We start from the raw sequence: 16,848 nt of genomic DNA on the forward strand, positions 1-16,848 counted from the left end.
AAAAGAATTTTCCATGAAAGTGCAAGGAGAAAAGACCCAAAAGGAAGACCCACTGCCAACTTCAGTTCTCAGGAAATGTGAGGGTCTCTCCTTCTTGAGCCAGCCCCTCTGGTAGCTATGGTGTTTTCTAAGTCACTGTCTCTGTGACCCCCTGCTTTTTTCAGTCTTCCTGGGTTCACAACTACTGCTGCCCAGGGAGATGAATGATCATGCATTCCAACAACTTTGTTTCTATAGATACATGCTTACCTTAAAAGCCAAGGTGATACTTATAAAAAGCAGAATAATCACAATGAGGCATGTGGGATTGACAGACATAATATCTTCCTTGTAGGGAAAATTACCAGGCTGCAAAAAAAGAAGAAGATAAATTAGTAATAATAATCCTGCACCTCCCTTGTTACAGAATACTTTACATGACAATATAAGGCCGTTATTTATTTATTGGTAGCCTATTGGTCAACACATGGCATTCTTGGGCAGCTGCGAGGGCACCAGTGAGGCCTAATGTTTTCCCTGTGCCTTGAAATAATGTCTGGGTCTAGGGGTTGGGGACATGGAAGAACTTCTCCCCAGAGTTTCTGAAGCTATTGTTAATTCTTTGGTATTATTGCCAAATATATTCAGACTGAATCAAGACAAATATATACTCCTGTTTGCATTAATTTCTTTCTTTTTTTTGCCAGCTGCTGGCAAGAAGTTTTCTTCTTCTTGAATTTCATTGAAGTGTTCCAATGGTTTCATCTCACCAGATGGCGTGTAGCAGATTGGAGATAAATGTTACACAACTCTGCTCTCGGCTTTTTTCTTTAAAAAAACAAATACATCTTATTCTTGTTCTGATCTAGTATTTTGATCGCTTCTGGCTTTGCCTCTGCAGAAGGAAAATTATCTGAAAGCCTTACACACCAAAACATAAAGTTACTTGCCTGTCACACCCTAAGCAACCTTTTCATCTGTTTAACATACTCTATTTTTACTAAGACAATGGATGTGACTATACTGAGGCAGCCTGAGTTAAGGATGTGCAAAGATGAAGTCTGCCACCTCCCATGCTAAGGTTGAAAGATGCACAAGCACAGTATCAGAAGGGGTCCCCACCACCCCAATTTCTAATGAGGGCTAATGCCACAATAACCATACATTACTCAGAAATATGACCACTGAATTCCACAAGGACTGCTCCCTAATAAGTGTGTTCAAGATTGCAGCCTGAATTGGTTGATCTTCAAAGGTGCAGCACAGGACTGTTAGCAAGGGCTGGATCTACACATATCAAGGAAGCGTTTCGGTTTAACACATTGCAAACGTTGTATGAGAAATTGGGTTGGCAAAAAATGGAACTCCACAGTGCCATCTGGTGTCACAGTGTCAGAATGCATAAGGAACACATATAAAGCACTTTTTCTTTGCCAATGTAGCTCCCCATACATCCATAGGTCTGGGTGTTTATGGGGCTCCCCATAAACATCCAGACCTATGGAAAAAGATTATTCCCCTCTCAACTTACTCACATCTACATCTTGTTTCCAGAATTTGGGTTAAAAAGAAGGGACTAAGTGGACAAGGACCACCTAAGGTCATTGGGGAAAGCAAAACAGATTGCAATTAAGTTCCTGTTTAACTGGCACCATCACTTTGCCAGCTTAGAAACAGGTAAAGGATACTGTATTTCACACACAAATGTTGAAGAGTATTATTTGAATCACGAAAATAGTAAAACCATGTGGAGTGATACTGGTAAAAAGTGGATTAACCTTTGACTGCACAGTAAGATCACAGCACAAAGGAACACAGAATGGTTCTTACAAAATGTAGTTGGGTCAACGGTAAATCTTTTTTGGGGGTATCCTTAGTGGGTCAGCAGGGCTTCTATCATCCACGCAGTTCACTAGGAAGTTACTGCCAAGATTTGGCAACATTTATGTAGGAATTTGTGTGTGTTTATGCTGTCCATATACAAAGCAGCACTTGCCCCAAAGTCAGAATTCAAAAAGATGAAGCAATTGAACATCAAGATCGTGCTAAAATATATGACTGGGACAGGAAAAGCAGTAAAGTCTTAATCTATACTGCAGATGAACGGACAAATGATTTGCTGCTGAATATTTGGGCAGTCCAGATGTGTGGCAGGTCCACATGAAGAAATATTTACTGATGCAACCATTTACTGGCAGTGCTGTATAACTAAATGTGGAATTTCTTCAGCTAGGTTACATAAAAGCACCGCCTTGTTTTGAAGCTGGGAAAACAAACCCAACTGAAAGTTGGACCATGTGTGGAGTTTTGTTTACACCCGGCTGCAGGGAGAAGTACATGGCTTCAGATGACAGCCATTGGGCAAACTGATGAGTGATCACTACCGTAGTTGTAGTGATCAACAGGGAGATCCACTTGGAAAAACCACTGTGCAGATGGGGCTCATGTCCAAGGCCCCATGGTGGTACCCAGAAATAAGAAGAAGAAGAAGAAGAGTTTGGATTTGATATCCCGCTTTATCACTACCCTAAGGAGTCTCAAAGCGGTTAACAATCTCCTTTCCCTTCCTCCTCCACAACAAACACTCTCTGAGATGAGTGGGGTTGAGAGACTACAGAGAAGTGTGACTAGCCCAAGGTCACCCAGCAGCTGCATGTGGAGGAGCGGGGAATCGACCGCTCTTAACCACCACTGACAGAACTGTAAGGACCCCACAATTACAGTATTTGTGTCCGGCTTTTCCACCAAAAAAGCTACCAGAGCCAATTAAAACAAGACATTCCCTGCCCACAGGTTTATAATCTAAAAACACAACACATACGTGAAAGGGCCAGGGAAGGAAGAGGAAGAAAACAAACCCAGGTGCCAGTTCTTAAGTAATGTGGTGCATAATGAGCCCCTGGCATAGAAACAGTTCAGAGGCAGGAAACATTTGAGGGAGCTGTCTTTTTGGCAAAGCTTATAGAACCATAGAATCATAGAGCTGGAAGGGACCTGAGGATAATTTAGTCTAACACCCTGCAATGCAGGAATATCAACTAAGCATCCATGACAGGTGGCCATCCAATCACTAATGATCCAACTGAGGTAGCCCGATGGAATGGCTGCTGCCAGGTGATAGTTGAGGGAGATAAGTTCTGCTTTTTTATGGGCAGGTGCCAGGGTTGGCCAGTGAGGACGTTGAGCAAGTTGAGCAAGTTGCCCTCCATAGCTCTCTTCCTGCAGAGAGTTTTGTTCCTCGCCAGCTTGCAGCTCCACGCCCTCCGCCTGGCTTCTACTTGCTTGCTTGCTTGCCACGTGCCATCATGACATCTCCTGACCTCCCTTCCTCTAATGTATGTGGTACTTCAGAGTGTAAAATTGCAACAACAAGATTCCTGTCCCAATAATCTTAGGGCAGGGGTAGGCAACCTAAGGCCCATGGGCTGGATGCGGCCCAATTGCCTTCTCAATCTGGCCCATGGACAGTTTGGGAATCAGCATGTTTTTACATGAGTAATAATAATAATAATAATTAAAAAATATATATTTATACCCCACCCTCCCCAGCCAAGACTGGGCTCAGGGTGGCTAACACCAGGTATAAAAACAATTTATTAAATTACAACGTAAAAAGCAAGATTAAAATGCAACATTAAAATGGAGCCTCATTTCAGGAGAAACTCAAATCAAAAACATTTTGGGGATGAAAACGTCAAATCTTCGCCAAGGCCAACTATCCAGTCTGGTCCTACGTGGGCCAGAAAAAAGCCAATGATATGCCCTTTTAGTTAAAATGCATCTCTGGGTTATTTGTGGGGCATAGGAATTCATTCATTATTATTTTTTCAAAATATAGTCCGGTCCACCACATGGTCTGAGAGACTGTGGACGGGCCCCCTGCTGAAAAAGGTTGCTGACCCCTGTCTTAGGGCATGGCAGAATACCTCCTGTATGTTCTAGGTAATGAACATGTATCAACATCAGCCTTGTAAGGAAAGAATAAAAAAGAAGAACTTGGCACAAGCAGGACTCTGACTTGCCATTGTCACCCTGTCATTAGTAAAAGTTCTCTTTGAAGTAACCCAGCTCATGCACTTACTATAAACAAAAACAAATGAACAAAAGAGGAGAATGGCCAGGATCCAAGCTCAGCAAAAACCCAAATCTCTTCCAATCCCTGAGGGAGTCGGAGCCATTTCCGCTTTTTAAGAACGCTTGCCACAGGGAAAAATAAAATCTTGAGCGAAGTGTTTTGTAAGTAAGTGCTTGCATTCCAGTATCACATCATTAAGCTCACTGCTACTATGAATGGCGTGCTTAATACGATGAATCCCAATAGATCCTGTAAATAAGACCTCTGGTTTCTCAAATTTGATGCTTGATGAAGCTATTGCAGTTCATGCAGCCATTAATCTTTATCACAGTCCATATCTCTATTTGATTTGAAATTGTTTTTAACATATGAAATTACTTTTAAAGTTGATTTTTTTTACTGTGAAATCCATTCTAGATATTTTATGGGAAGAAATTCACAAACAGAAGAAAATAAATAAAATAATTTAGAATTTAGCACCCCATGCCAATGGAGAACGGGGTGGGAATTAAGAAGCAAGAGACATTTCTCTAGAGGGGACAGAAACAGAAATTCTGCACTGCATTATTTTCCTTCTTCCGTCTATTCCATTGTTCTCTGGACCGCTATGAGCTAATTCAGCATTCTTGTGAGTTTAAAACAAACAAGTCCACATATGGTAACCAGGTTGGCAATTAAGGATCAGAGGAAAACTAAATATGAGGGAGAAGGAGCAGTGTGCGTTCTGTCTCTTTTAATCCTTCTTCCCCTTCATAATTACATCGGCCTTATAATGCATCATGCAGCATGATTGCACTGTGTGTCAACCTACTTCCAGCGGCCAATGATTTAAAGAGGGGGAGAAGCAGTCCATAGCACAATAGCCCTACAATTCACATTCTTTTATTAGGACTTTTGCACTTCCAAGTTTTTTTAATGCAGTTCTCACAAAATGTACCCGAAGGCGTTAAAATGTATTTTTAAAATGGCTTTGGAGATTTTTGTATACAATAAAGCAGCATATAGATTTTGCGAAATAAATAAATATTTTAGGATAAAGCAACGTTGCTATAAAATTAATATTTTGTAAAGATCCATGGACATGTGTAATATAATAATGTGATAATACATTTCCCCCTGCTGTCAAATGGAGAAGAACCATAAAGGTAGAGCAGGTGCTTTGTAAGCAATAAGATTTCAGTTTCTGTCCCTGGCATCTCCCATCTTAGAGCTGGAAGATGGCTTTGCAGGCTATCAAGTTTAAGCCCCAGCTTAACGCAGGAGCCAAAGATGGAAAAGACATTTGCTGAGACCCCAGAAAGCCATTGCTAGTCACTGAATCTGGTCTGCTTTGACAATTTATTGTACAGTGGTACCTCGAGTTACATACGCTTCAGGTTACATACGCTTCAGGTTACAGACTCTGCTAACCCAGAAAGAGTACCTCAGGTTAACAACTTTGCTTCAGGATGAGAAGAGAAATCGTGCTCCGACGATGCAGTGGCAGCAGGAGGCCCCATTAGCTAAAGTGGTGCTTCAGGTTAAGAACAGTTTCAGGTTAAGAATGGACCTCCGGAACGAATTAAGTACTTTACCCGAGGTACCACTGTATTCTAATATAGCTCCACCTAGAGAATTTGGGGATTTCAGACCCCCACTGTGAAGTATGAAAAGTGTCTTTGAGCAACTATCCAGGCATCATCAAGTTCTTTTTTAACAACGGCTTGATAGGTCTGAACCTGTGTTATTTTTTTGTAATGCCAAGTTTAGAGTCTTTAAGGAGGCGCAACAACCTCATGGTCAGCCAAAGGTCCACTGACAACAAAAATGACACTTGCTTGGGTCAATGGCAAAATAACAATAAGAACAAATACCAGTTTTTACTGATCTCAAGAGTTCCACAAATATTTGAGGTTTTAGCCTCCATTTTGGACTCCTGATCAGACGTTTCCATACAGGCAAAGATGTTCTTTCCCAGGACTTCTCTTCTGCAAGGAACTCTGCACATGCTCTGAAACCCAGGGCTATGCTCAAGCAGGTAAAATGTAACAAAGTCAGACTGACTTTTCTAATGATACCTCGTAAGGTTCTTTAAGATTTGGGGTGGTATTCAATGAAGCGTTTCTGCTAGCACAAGGATTTTGGCTGTGCAACAGAACTTTTCCTCCCTCTTCTGTCACCATGTACTTCTGCATGCCCTAGATTTGTTCTGGGAGTTCTCCACACAAGCAGAAGTCCTTGCACTAGCAGAAGCACTTGATTGGATACTGAGTTAGTTAGATACAGACATAAAAGCTTTCAGGGATTTTCACATGTGAATATTAGAGTTTTTGCAAAAGCCAAAACTATGGCAGATAAGAACCATGATTCATCCAAACCTCCCTTGGGTTTTGTTTAGAACAAAGGAACAAACTGTGCTGCAAAGCTTTGCCCTTAGTTTCTCAAGGACAGCAATGAATAATGGGGGAAAGGGACTTACCAGTTGCTGCAGGTAATCCTGAATTGTGCTTGGGTACACAAGTATGCTAATAGCGACCAAGGTGTTGAGTGCAAAATCAAATATTTGGTAACAGAAGAAAGGGATGATCCAGGCTGCATGTTGCTGTATGTTAAAGAGAGAGAGAGAGAGAGAAAGAGGAAACTTATGGTTATCTAGAGAATTCTAACACACTTTAATTTTACTTTCCCAGAGAGTTGAAAGCAGTTCACAAAAGAACCAAACTATAAGGACAAAGGGATATCACAAAGATAAATATTTCATTAGACTTAGATTAAAAGTCAGTCATATCATGACCCCTTCTCCCCAAATGGCACCCCTGTGTTGACATTTCCACATACAGTGGTACCCTACGAGGTTACATATGCTTCAGGTTACATACACTTCAGGTTACAGACTCCACTAACCCAGAAATAGTGCTTCAGGTTAAGAACTTTGCTTCAGGATGAGAACAGAAATTGTGCTCTGGCGGTGCGGCAGCAGCAGGAGGCCCCATTAGCTAAAGTGGTGCTTCAGGTTAAGAACAGTTTCAGGTTAAGTACGGACCTCCGGAATGAAATAAGTACTTAACCTGAGGTACCACTGTATTTTCTAGCATCTGGAATGCCTTAACAGGCAGATGGCTGCAAACATGAAGACCCTTCTGGCCCTGCCATGGGAGTTCGGAGGGATAGGTGTTTATTCACATGATGTTGGCCACATGCCCAGTTAAGGCACTGTAAATATGACAGCTTGTTATTTTCCCACAAACTTATCAGCTGTTTTGCCTACCAGCTTTATGTATTCAATTTTTATGCAGGGATGGTTAGACTGAATAAATAAGGGGCCATAAGCCATGCGTTACCTTATATGCACCGTATGTGGCCATTGCACAGATGAGGATCATGAGAAGAGAAATTGCAGTAGCGATGCACATATCTGAAAGAAACAACCAGTCAGTCTTTGGTATATGGTGAAATGGTTCAGCTAATTCTAATCCCAAGGTCTTTCGAGAGGTGGCAAGGAAACGCTGACAAAATATGCAACACTTGATTTGTAATTAGCAGAAGGAAGCAAAAGATACACATCTGAAGAACATGTGCACTATCGGAGGGTGCAGGAATCAGATTCCTTTCCTCCTCTTTTAAGGAAGACTCACCGCCGTTCAAAAAGTATGAAAGAACTGGCACAAGACAAAACTGGATTGCCTTTGGTCTCAGTGTAAGTTGTATCATGCCTAATCACTTCTCCCTCAGTTCTGATAGTGCCAGCATTCCTCTGATACATGAGCGTCCTCTGCTGGAGGACTTAAAAGTCTAGGATGTGTCTAGCTTTGTAATGATGTGTGCATCTATTTCAAGATATCTGTGTCCTTGTTTGATTTTTTTGGGGGGGGGTAGTGGTGTATTTTCTTTTTTTGATAATGTGCCATGAATGCTGATGTCCTTGCCTTTTCTTTCAATAGTGCTGTTCTTTATGTAAGCTTATATGATTTGCCCTAAACAGTTGGCATTCCTCATTTGTTTTGTCTCAAGCAGTCCTTTGCCACATACTTAGCTGCAAGGGAGCTCTGGAATGAGCTGCGGGGGAACATGAATGCTACTCTTTTCTTTTAAAGTTTATGATCTGAAGCAGCTGTGACGATGGCCTCTAGTTTGGCCTAAGACTTGAATGAAGCAAGGCACCCCAGCTCCAAAGCAACATTTTGGCAGTATTATTTTCTGAGCTCTGTATGTACACGCAGACAGATGATGGGGGGGGGGGAGAAATCTTATGTCTCAAACTGCATTAAATAAATTGACACTGGACTAGTACTGGGTACAACGCACCCAGAAGCAGAATTATATCACCACAATACTTTCCAAGGGAACACAAATATGAATAATGTCCTTGGCTACTAACAATGACAAAACAAAAGTACAGTAAGTACTAGAGCCATGACCACTTAATTTATTTATTTTTTACTGTTTCGATAGGAGTACTTCAAAGTTTTCTTTTTGACGGGACATTTTATAAGCCAGTTTTAGGGTGTCTCCATTTTCACCTCCCTACTGGTGTAAACAAAAACAAAAAAACAGTTTTAAGTCATTAATATTATGTATTGCTGATCAATCTTTCCAAAACATGAGCATTCAGGGGAATGAGGGAAAGTTGATACGTAAATGAAACTACTCAATTAATAAAATATACTTGAGTAATAAAAGCTCTGATTAACTCAACAGGAATGGTGGAATCTTATAACAACTTAGCTAGGAGTAAGTCCGATTGATATCTACTTCCAAGTAGACACATATGGGATTGCACAGTAAGAAACTATCTCCTTATTGGTCTACCAACATTAGGAAGGCTCCTTCACTGTGCTCTATTTGGTGGGTGCTTAAAACAATTTTATTTAGACAAGTCTACCCAAATATGTAGAATGTTGATATGTGTTTTCATCTGTTTGTCTTCTTTTTTTAATTGGGTTTTATAAACAGGAATAATGTTATACAAATAAGTATACCAAGTTTTTTCATGTCATTTGTATATCACAAAAAGAGCATAATAAATGTGGAGTAATATCTAAAACATATGGTTCATTATTAGTGGCCAATGAATGAGTTCTTGGTTCATGAATTGGTTTAAACAATTAGGAAGAAAAGAGGGGGAAAGAGGGTGAGGGGGGAATGGTAAGTGGGATGGGGGCTGGTGGTTATGCTTCTGTTCTTCTGCTTAGTGTATGTGTGGGGTTTTGTGTCAGCGTTACTTGTATTAGTTCTCTTACTATTTGCTTGTTGTATTTCCTTGGTGGTGAGAAAGGTTGGGGGTGGCTGAAGGTGTTGTTGGCTGTCTTTGGTTGGCTGTAGTGAGAATTGATTTTGTGTTTGAGGGGTGTGTGTGTGTGTTTCTAATCAGGTTAGCCAGATTGATTTGTATGCTGTTGGCGGATTCTTGTTGTTGTCTTGTTGGGCAATGTATGTGATCAAGGGGAACCATACCTCAAACCTATTAAGTTGTGCTGACATAAACTGTGATGGGGGGGAGGGGGGTTAAAATTAAATTTGGGTTAAAAATGGGGGGTACGTTTCAGAAAGTAGGTTTTCATCTGTTTATCACTGATTAATTCTTCTGAATGTTTTATATAGTTGTTTTTAACTCCTTTTAACCAATTTTTTATTGTTTTATTCTTTTTGCAAACTGCTTTGAAGGTTGTTGTTGTGGTTTTTTTACAATCAAGTAATGTATACACTTTATAAAATAAATAAATTGAAGATGCAAATTGGTCCCTGGGCTTACAAGCTAAAAGAGAGGACGCAAAAAGAAAAAGGACTAAGGAGGGAGGGCAGAACAAGGTCCGTGGAATGACCTTGCTTCCTTCCTTTCCCTCAACGGCAGCCTGCTAGAATGGCTTCTTCCATGTGACCACTTGCAAGCAGCAACCGTAGTTCACAAAACAGATTGAAAATTGTTATTCGAAGACTGTCTCCAAAAAAGGATTTGTTCCAAAATGTGTTGAGCCTAATAGAGCATTTAAAAAATGTGTGCACCTGGAGAACTCCTCCCTCAACTGCTATATTAACCTACACTGACTTTCATTGTCAAGGTTATCTCCAAGAATAAAGACAAGGTAGCCGGTTTCAATAAATCAGCTTCAGTTGCAGTCTTCTCCGCAAAACTCATCTTTAATGTCCGCTTATTTGTCAAAAGATTTTTTTATTTTTTAAAAAGAGGAAGGCTTTCTTTTTTGTGCAAATTCTAAACCTGGTTCTCAAAGTGCTGTCTTGGCACAATACCAGTTCAATTTAATGGGGATCTGCTTGTAAATTACTAATGAAATGACGTATACTTACTGGCATCGTCCATAAATTCAATGTCACCCCCCAATTCAGCAGTTGTTAAGTGGTACTGGCTGGGGTCTGTCAAGGCGCTCAGTATAATCAGCAGAACCACTGAGTTGATGATCTGGGTAAGGAAAGGAAGTTGGGAAAGTAAAAGGTCAAAAATGAACACATTCTGATGTTAAGCGTCGTCAGCATTTCATGGAAGTAAATAGAAGAAACAATATCTCATGAGAAGAGCCTGCAGGATCAGGCCGATGGCCCATCTAGTTCAGCATCTTGTTCTCACAGTGGCCAACAAAGTGCTGCTTATGTGAAACACACAAGCAGGACTCGAACAATATTTTCTGTTGTTAAACCATGAGAATGATGTTGATAGGATGACACTTCTCCCTCAGTCTTCTTCCTATGCACTAGGTATGAAAAATTCTGGTTCTTAATATAGAATATTTATTGATTTTAATATAGAATATTTATATCTCACAAGCCTTCATAAAATCTAAACAGCTACCAATAATTAAAAGCAGTATCTGCATATATACTCCTGGCTCGACACTCTGTGTTTAGGTGACCTGTGTGTCTCAAGGACCAGATAGAGAAGGCTAGAGGGCCAAACACATGAGGGAAGACATGCTAGCCAGGGGCAGACACTGCTTTAATGGTTGGAAGCCACTTTGATTTTATGAAGGCGGGTGAGGTAGAAATATTCCATATTAAAATCAATAAATATCACATATTAAAAACAACAATAGAGGTGCAGAATCAGCAATATGTTAGTCAGGGATATAAAGCTGGGAAGCATTTCAATAGAAATTTTCATTTGGCAAATTCTAGGAACATCCTATCGACAACCTCTCTTGGTGCGATAGTTTGTTTTTTTGATACTGAACACTGGGGAACATTTCAGCACAGCCATACAAAAACATCCGCTGGCTTCTTTTCCTAATGTGTGCTCTCTCTCTCTCTGACCTGTACTGTATATGTATTTTAAAAACAGCCTGCGCCCAATAAGGGCTGCATCTGACTGTCTTGCTAAACCAGCGATGGGAATCTCAGGGCACTCCAAGCCTATTTGGGGTCGTTGGGACTCTCTCTAGGCCACACCCCTTCCCAAGGCCACGCCCCTCACCAACTTCGCTTTCACGCCTGCATTGTGTGTTTTCGCCTGGTGAGAATGCACCCACTAACTCTTATCATGATGCTTCTTGGTTTCCTGGTCAGAGAGGAATGTGAAAAGTAAATGGACATTTGTTGTGGTGCAATGGATCAGTGCGTCTGTCTGTTAACCAGATTGCTCCTGGATCAAACCCACCCAGGGCAGGATTCCTGGACTGCAGGTTAGCCAAATGGCCGTCAGACTGAAAAAGGTTCCTCACCCCCTGCACTAAATCACAGTTTAACACAAGGTGCACAAGCAGAAGGAGACACATTTTAAGGACTGTTTGCTGCCCTCACCCTGCGTGGCAGGATTTTTATTACCGTATTTTTTGCCCTATAGGACGCACTTTTCCCCCTCCAAAAATGAAGGGGAAATGTGTGTGCGTCCTACGGGGCGAATGCAGGCTTTCGCTGAAGCCTGGAGAGCGAGAGGGGTTGGTGCGCACCGACCCCTCTCGCTCTCCAGGCTTCAGGAGATCCCCACCGCCAGCCCCGCAAGCTCGGGGGACAGCGGGGAGGCGGAACGCTGCCATCCCGCTGTCCCCCAACTTTGTTAGAAGGCTGGCGGGGGGAGAAGCCTGCTCCTCCCAGTCGCCTGCCCCACAAACTCAGGGGACAGCGAGGAGGCACAGCGCGCCTTTCCCACTGTCCCCCGACTTGGTTAGAAGGCTGGCGGGGGGGAGAAGCCTGCTCCTCCCCGTCGCCAGCCCCGCAAACTCGGGGGACAGTGGGAAGTCACAGCACGCCTTTCCCACTGTCCCCCGACTTGGTTAGAAGGCTGGTGGGGGGCTTCCCTCTCCCCCAGCCCTGCAAGCTCCCAGAGCGATGTCAAAGCTGCACACAGCTTTGGCATGGCTCTGGGTCCCGTTCTGGGGGCTGGGGGAGGGGGAAGCTCGGGCTTCCCCCGCCCCAGCCCCGCGCCTGGGGGGAAAAATAATTTTTTCCCCTTTATTCCTCCCCCCAAAAAATCTAGGTGTGTCCTATGGGCCGGTGCGTCCTATAGGGCGATAAATACGGTATGTCCCCCCCCCCCATACATACCCTGGCCAGCCATTACTCTTGGCATATTGCTAGTCAGAAATAAAACTCACCTCTAACAATGTGTTATTCATGCTGCCTCAGTAATCCTGTCCATGTGGATTATAAAATCCCTATTTATAGTTTTATTTAGTTCTAGGAATCTAAATGACCGGGAGGAAATAATAATCCTAACTGGGATTCTTGTGAATGTTCCAATTCACAAATTCCTAATCTGAAAAATGTTGATGAGCTGGAGTCAATGAGAGCTTGCCCTAAGCTGTTGCTAGGAAACCATACGTGGCTGCCTGTGGTACGAGGCCTAGCGAGACCAATCACAGCCAAGTCACCCAAGCTCCTAAATTCATGGCTGCCAGCCAAGGACTGGTCACTGTGGCATATGACAAACTCAGATCTACACATGACACCAGCAGAGCCGTTTGCCTGAACCTGACCCAAATGCTGTACAGTGAGGAGGCAATATCTGAGTTTTAGAGTAAAACACGCCACGGGGGATGAAGAGGATCAGAACCAGACAAACGCCATTTTAAGCCAGCAGCCACTGTCCCTGAGGCAATAGAGCCACGCATTGCTTGCTGTGCTTTTTCAGTCGCTACCTCCTCCTTTGGAATGTACTGTTGAGGAACAGCGAGGAGAACATTTCCCTGTAACAATAGTGGAAATAAAGAAGTAATACACCGCAGAACTGAAGAACATGTGCAAAAAGCCGAATCATGTGCAAATACTGTGAATCTATGCCAATGCATACGCCAACGCTTCATAACCAATCAGCATATAACCACAATTTACCCTCCTGATGGCTCGATGTAAGCAACGTGTATAAAAACATTTCATGGACACCCAGGAGGTGTATAGGCTTTTGAATCCTGTACCATCTTACTGCAGTCTGAATAAAATATACTTTTCTCCGCTCTGCTGTGGTTATTGGCTCAATGTCACCCCAGCATCGGACCTTAATCTGTTTACAGTGAGGTGACCTAGACCCTTCTCATAACTGCTTTTCTTGCTCAGCTGAGTTAATTTCTAGTACTGGTACTCTACTTTGCAGAAAAATGCAGGGATGGGGAAGGGAGGTAAGTTTTGCAGGCAGGGAAGAGTTCATTAGCCCTCTCACCTGTACACCCTCCACTATGCCAAAGATCTATCTATGCCATCCCCATGTAATATAGTTTTGTGGCAGATGGACATTTAAGCAAGTGGGCCTATTGTTACACCTAGTTTGAAAGTTCGAGCTACCTCAGTTCTGCTTTAAGCACGAAGAACCACAAAGTACCTCACTGGGCAGAAATATTTATGAGTTTCAGCTTCTCATGCCCCATTCAGTGGGTTCAGCCTTTACTGACATTAACATGCCATTTGAACCTAAAAGCGACTTCAGGACATCACATAATTTAGGAAAAACGGGGATGGACAAGCAGTTCCCACACTGTTTCACACACCTTTACAATACATGCAACAATGGAGGAAAAGGAACAATAAAAAAAGTTCTGTTTCAGACACTACTGGAGAACAAGAAGCAGACGCTATAATCATTTCCCTCAACATGACAGAATATTCAATGCCATGTTTCTGCTATTTGCAAGAGATAAGCTTGGATTTGTGATTACCATATTTACTGCTGATTTATCCACCGACCTCTGAGTAGCATTCTATGCATCACAAGCCTAGATAATAAACTGATTTTTGTAGGAAAACAATGGAAGAGATCCACATGAATGATTCTTATTCTGAAAGGGTTCACCTTGAGGTGTTTTGTGTCAAGAAGCACTTCACAGGAACAATGAAGAAAGAGGTTAACCAGAGTCTGAATCACCAGGTGTAAACCCTCGTGCACCATACTGTGATTTGAGTTCAGGTGCCATTACTAACTGCTCTGTGGAAAAGACTGGTGTAATGACCAGGGGGGTGGCAGAATGCTCAGCCCTTATTATAAAGAAGTCACACCATTCAAACTGTTTCACACACAAAAAGGGATCATCATTAAGCTACTGCACAGAACAAAGCGTTGGGGCATATCCAAAAAGGTCGCCATATATTTGCACGAGGGCTTCTCCTTATACATCAGAACTGCCCCCTCCCCATCACGTATCCTTCAAATCTGTTCTGGGTTTCCCCCCACGCTTCCTGAGTAGATCTGGCAGACACAGAGGGAGAGGAGAGGGTGGGGAATTTTCATTGTGCCAGCATGACAATTTCATTGGATACTACCTCTTCTTTACAGATACATCCTCATAGAATCGTACATGAAGGGACCACGAGGGTCATCTAGTCTAACCCCATGCAATTCAGGAATCTGTTGCTCAACGTGGGGCTCAAACCCATGACCCTGAGATTCAGAGTTTCATGCTTTACCAACTGAGCTAGAACTAACGAATCCAACAGAACAGGTTAAATAGGTGTTATATTGAGTTTTGTGGCATGTTGAGGCGTTTGTGTGCACATACTCTAGTGAACTCATGGAAAGAGGACAAAAAGATGCCCTCTCTACAATTGGCTAGTGTCCCTGGAACCCAAAGCAATGGTAGCCATACATGGACCATAGAGATTACTAGCATCATCTGTACCACATCCCGAAGAATGCTGTCAAGTACAGGTGGACTACTTATTACAGTGGTAAGTATTTAACTTCCCTACAAATTGTTCTCAAGAAGCTTATCTTTGAAATGGCCGCCTAGTACTTGCAAGTAGTTCTGCTAACAGGAAAGCATTTGGAAAGGGAAGCAGGAATGCTTACTTGAAAGCAAATGGAAATTCAAGCAAGTTCCTTTCTCTATCACATGATGCAGCTTACTTGGAAATAGTTTGCAGTGTGGTTCTTTGGAATCTGAATCCTACACATGAAAAAACAACAACCCTGGAACAAGGAAGGCTGCTTTACCTCTTCATGTTGCAAAAAGAAAATACGCAATGGAGTATTGGTACTCAAACAGCCTAAATGCTGCATGGGATTCTTTCAGCATTTCATCTAGAAGAATATGCAGGTTTCTGGATGGTGCTAAAACTCAAAATGGCAGTCTCTGGCCAACGTCCATAGTGGAACATCATAGCCTAAATCAGCACTAGTGATTATAAACAGGAAATGCCAACAGGAAAAGCAATATTCACAGTCTCAAAGGATTTAAGAAATCAGTAAAGAAAAGATAAATCACAGAAGGGCAGAAATAGCGGAGACAAGCACACAGGCAAACAAGCAGGCAGACGGTATTAGCACATAATGGATTAAAGGAGGCTGACTGACCCAAAGGAGGCTGAGTGTTCTGCCTGCATGCTAGGCAAAATAAGGTGACTTATACTGTGGTTACATAAAGGATCAAGCTTGAGCAAATCACTGAGCATGTAGTTTAGCAATTCCATTTGTCTGCTGCAAAATGCTTAAGTTACAAATCTGTAACTAATAACCGTCTCAGAAGACTCACCAAAGCATGAGATATACAAGATCTGTTATTTCAGATGTGCTGTGTCTAGTTCGGGTGATCAATCACACAACAAAAGCAGCACTGTTTGACCTACCCTTGGATATGAGGGGCTGGATGTATACATTTTTACAAATATGTAAATGGTAGCAAGCAGAACCCAGCTTGGTCAGGTGTTTGACCTGCTCGGTCAACTCCAAACTATGTCCCTTCAACTGCATCCAGCTACGGACATGGATGCAAAGTCACACACATCTCTTGTAACAGGGAACTCGGGTGGCAAATACCAACAGGACCACTGAGAGACAAACCCTAAGGCTTGAGAAAGTTCGCTTTAAAAAACAGCAGAGCAAAAATCAACACTGAAACCTGCCCAATGCAGAATGAGCATACTCAGAAGCCACAGAATGTTCTGAGTATCAGAAAACTGAATGAGAAAACTTGGGTGGGTGGGGATGTAATGAAGTATCATGGAAGAGGGTGAGGCTGACTGGCTGGCATTATGAACAGGAGTATTTCTGTAAAGAGGTGAGGGCACTCTGCAACTTCCATTTGCTTAAAACAGGGATGGCCAGTTTCTCTGTTCTTGAGGGTAGCTTTGGTTTCAAGACAGTGCCCCAAGGGTTGGAAGTGTATTTTGCCACAGAACAAGATTCCATTATGAGCACGACAAGACAAGACAGGGATTTTGTAGCTGTACACACCAGCCACAACAAATATCTCTGCTAAACAACCTGCTCAGAAAAGGTTTTTAAATTTTACAGGATCTGGAGTTTTTAATGTATTAAAATAAATAAATCAGTAAGTGCTTTAAAAAACCTCATCTCTTGGGGGGTGGGGGGAAGCACTGAAGATGTGAGAGTATGCTGTCCCAGTTCAGAAAAACGACTCTCTATACATAAAATAAAAAAA

At 42.3% G+C, this 16,848-nt stretch overlaps 1 protein-coding gene across 1 annotated transcript in view; it reads right to left on the reverse strand.

Annotated features, from left to right (window-relative positions):
• LAPTM4B (lysosomal protein transmembrane 4 beta) overlaps positions 1-16,848 on the reverse strand; it is a 53,813-nt gene that overhangs the window by 18,930 nt on the left and 18,035 nt on the right. Inside the window, exons 2-5 of the mRNA XM_081874733.1 lie at positions 10,340-10,451; positions 7,375-7,448; positions 6,513-6,635; positions 250-348 (exon numbers count right to left, since the gene is read on the reverse strand). Of these exons, the coding sequence (XP_081730859.1) occupies positions 250-348; positions 6,513-6,635; positions 7,375-7,448; positions 10,340-10,451 (408 nt within the window). The remainder of the gene's footprint in view (positions 1-249; positions 349-6,512; positions 6,636-7,374; positions 7,449-10,339; positions 10,452-16,848) is intronic.

Source organism: Podarcis erhardii (genome assembly GCF_964252035.2).
Source record: "Podarcis erhardii genome assembly, chromosome: 8".
Taxonomy (NCBI): Eukaryota; Metazoa; Chordata; class Lepidosauria; order Squamata; family Lacertidae; genus Podarcis; species Podarcis erhardii.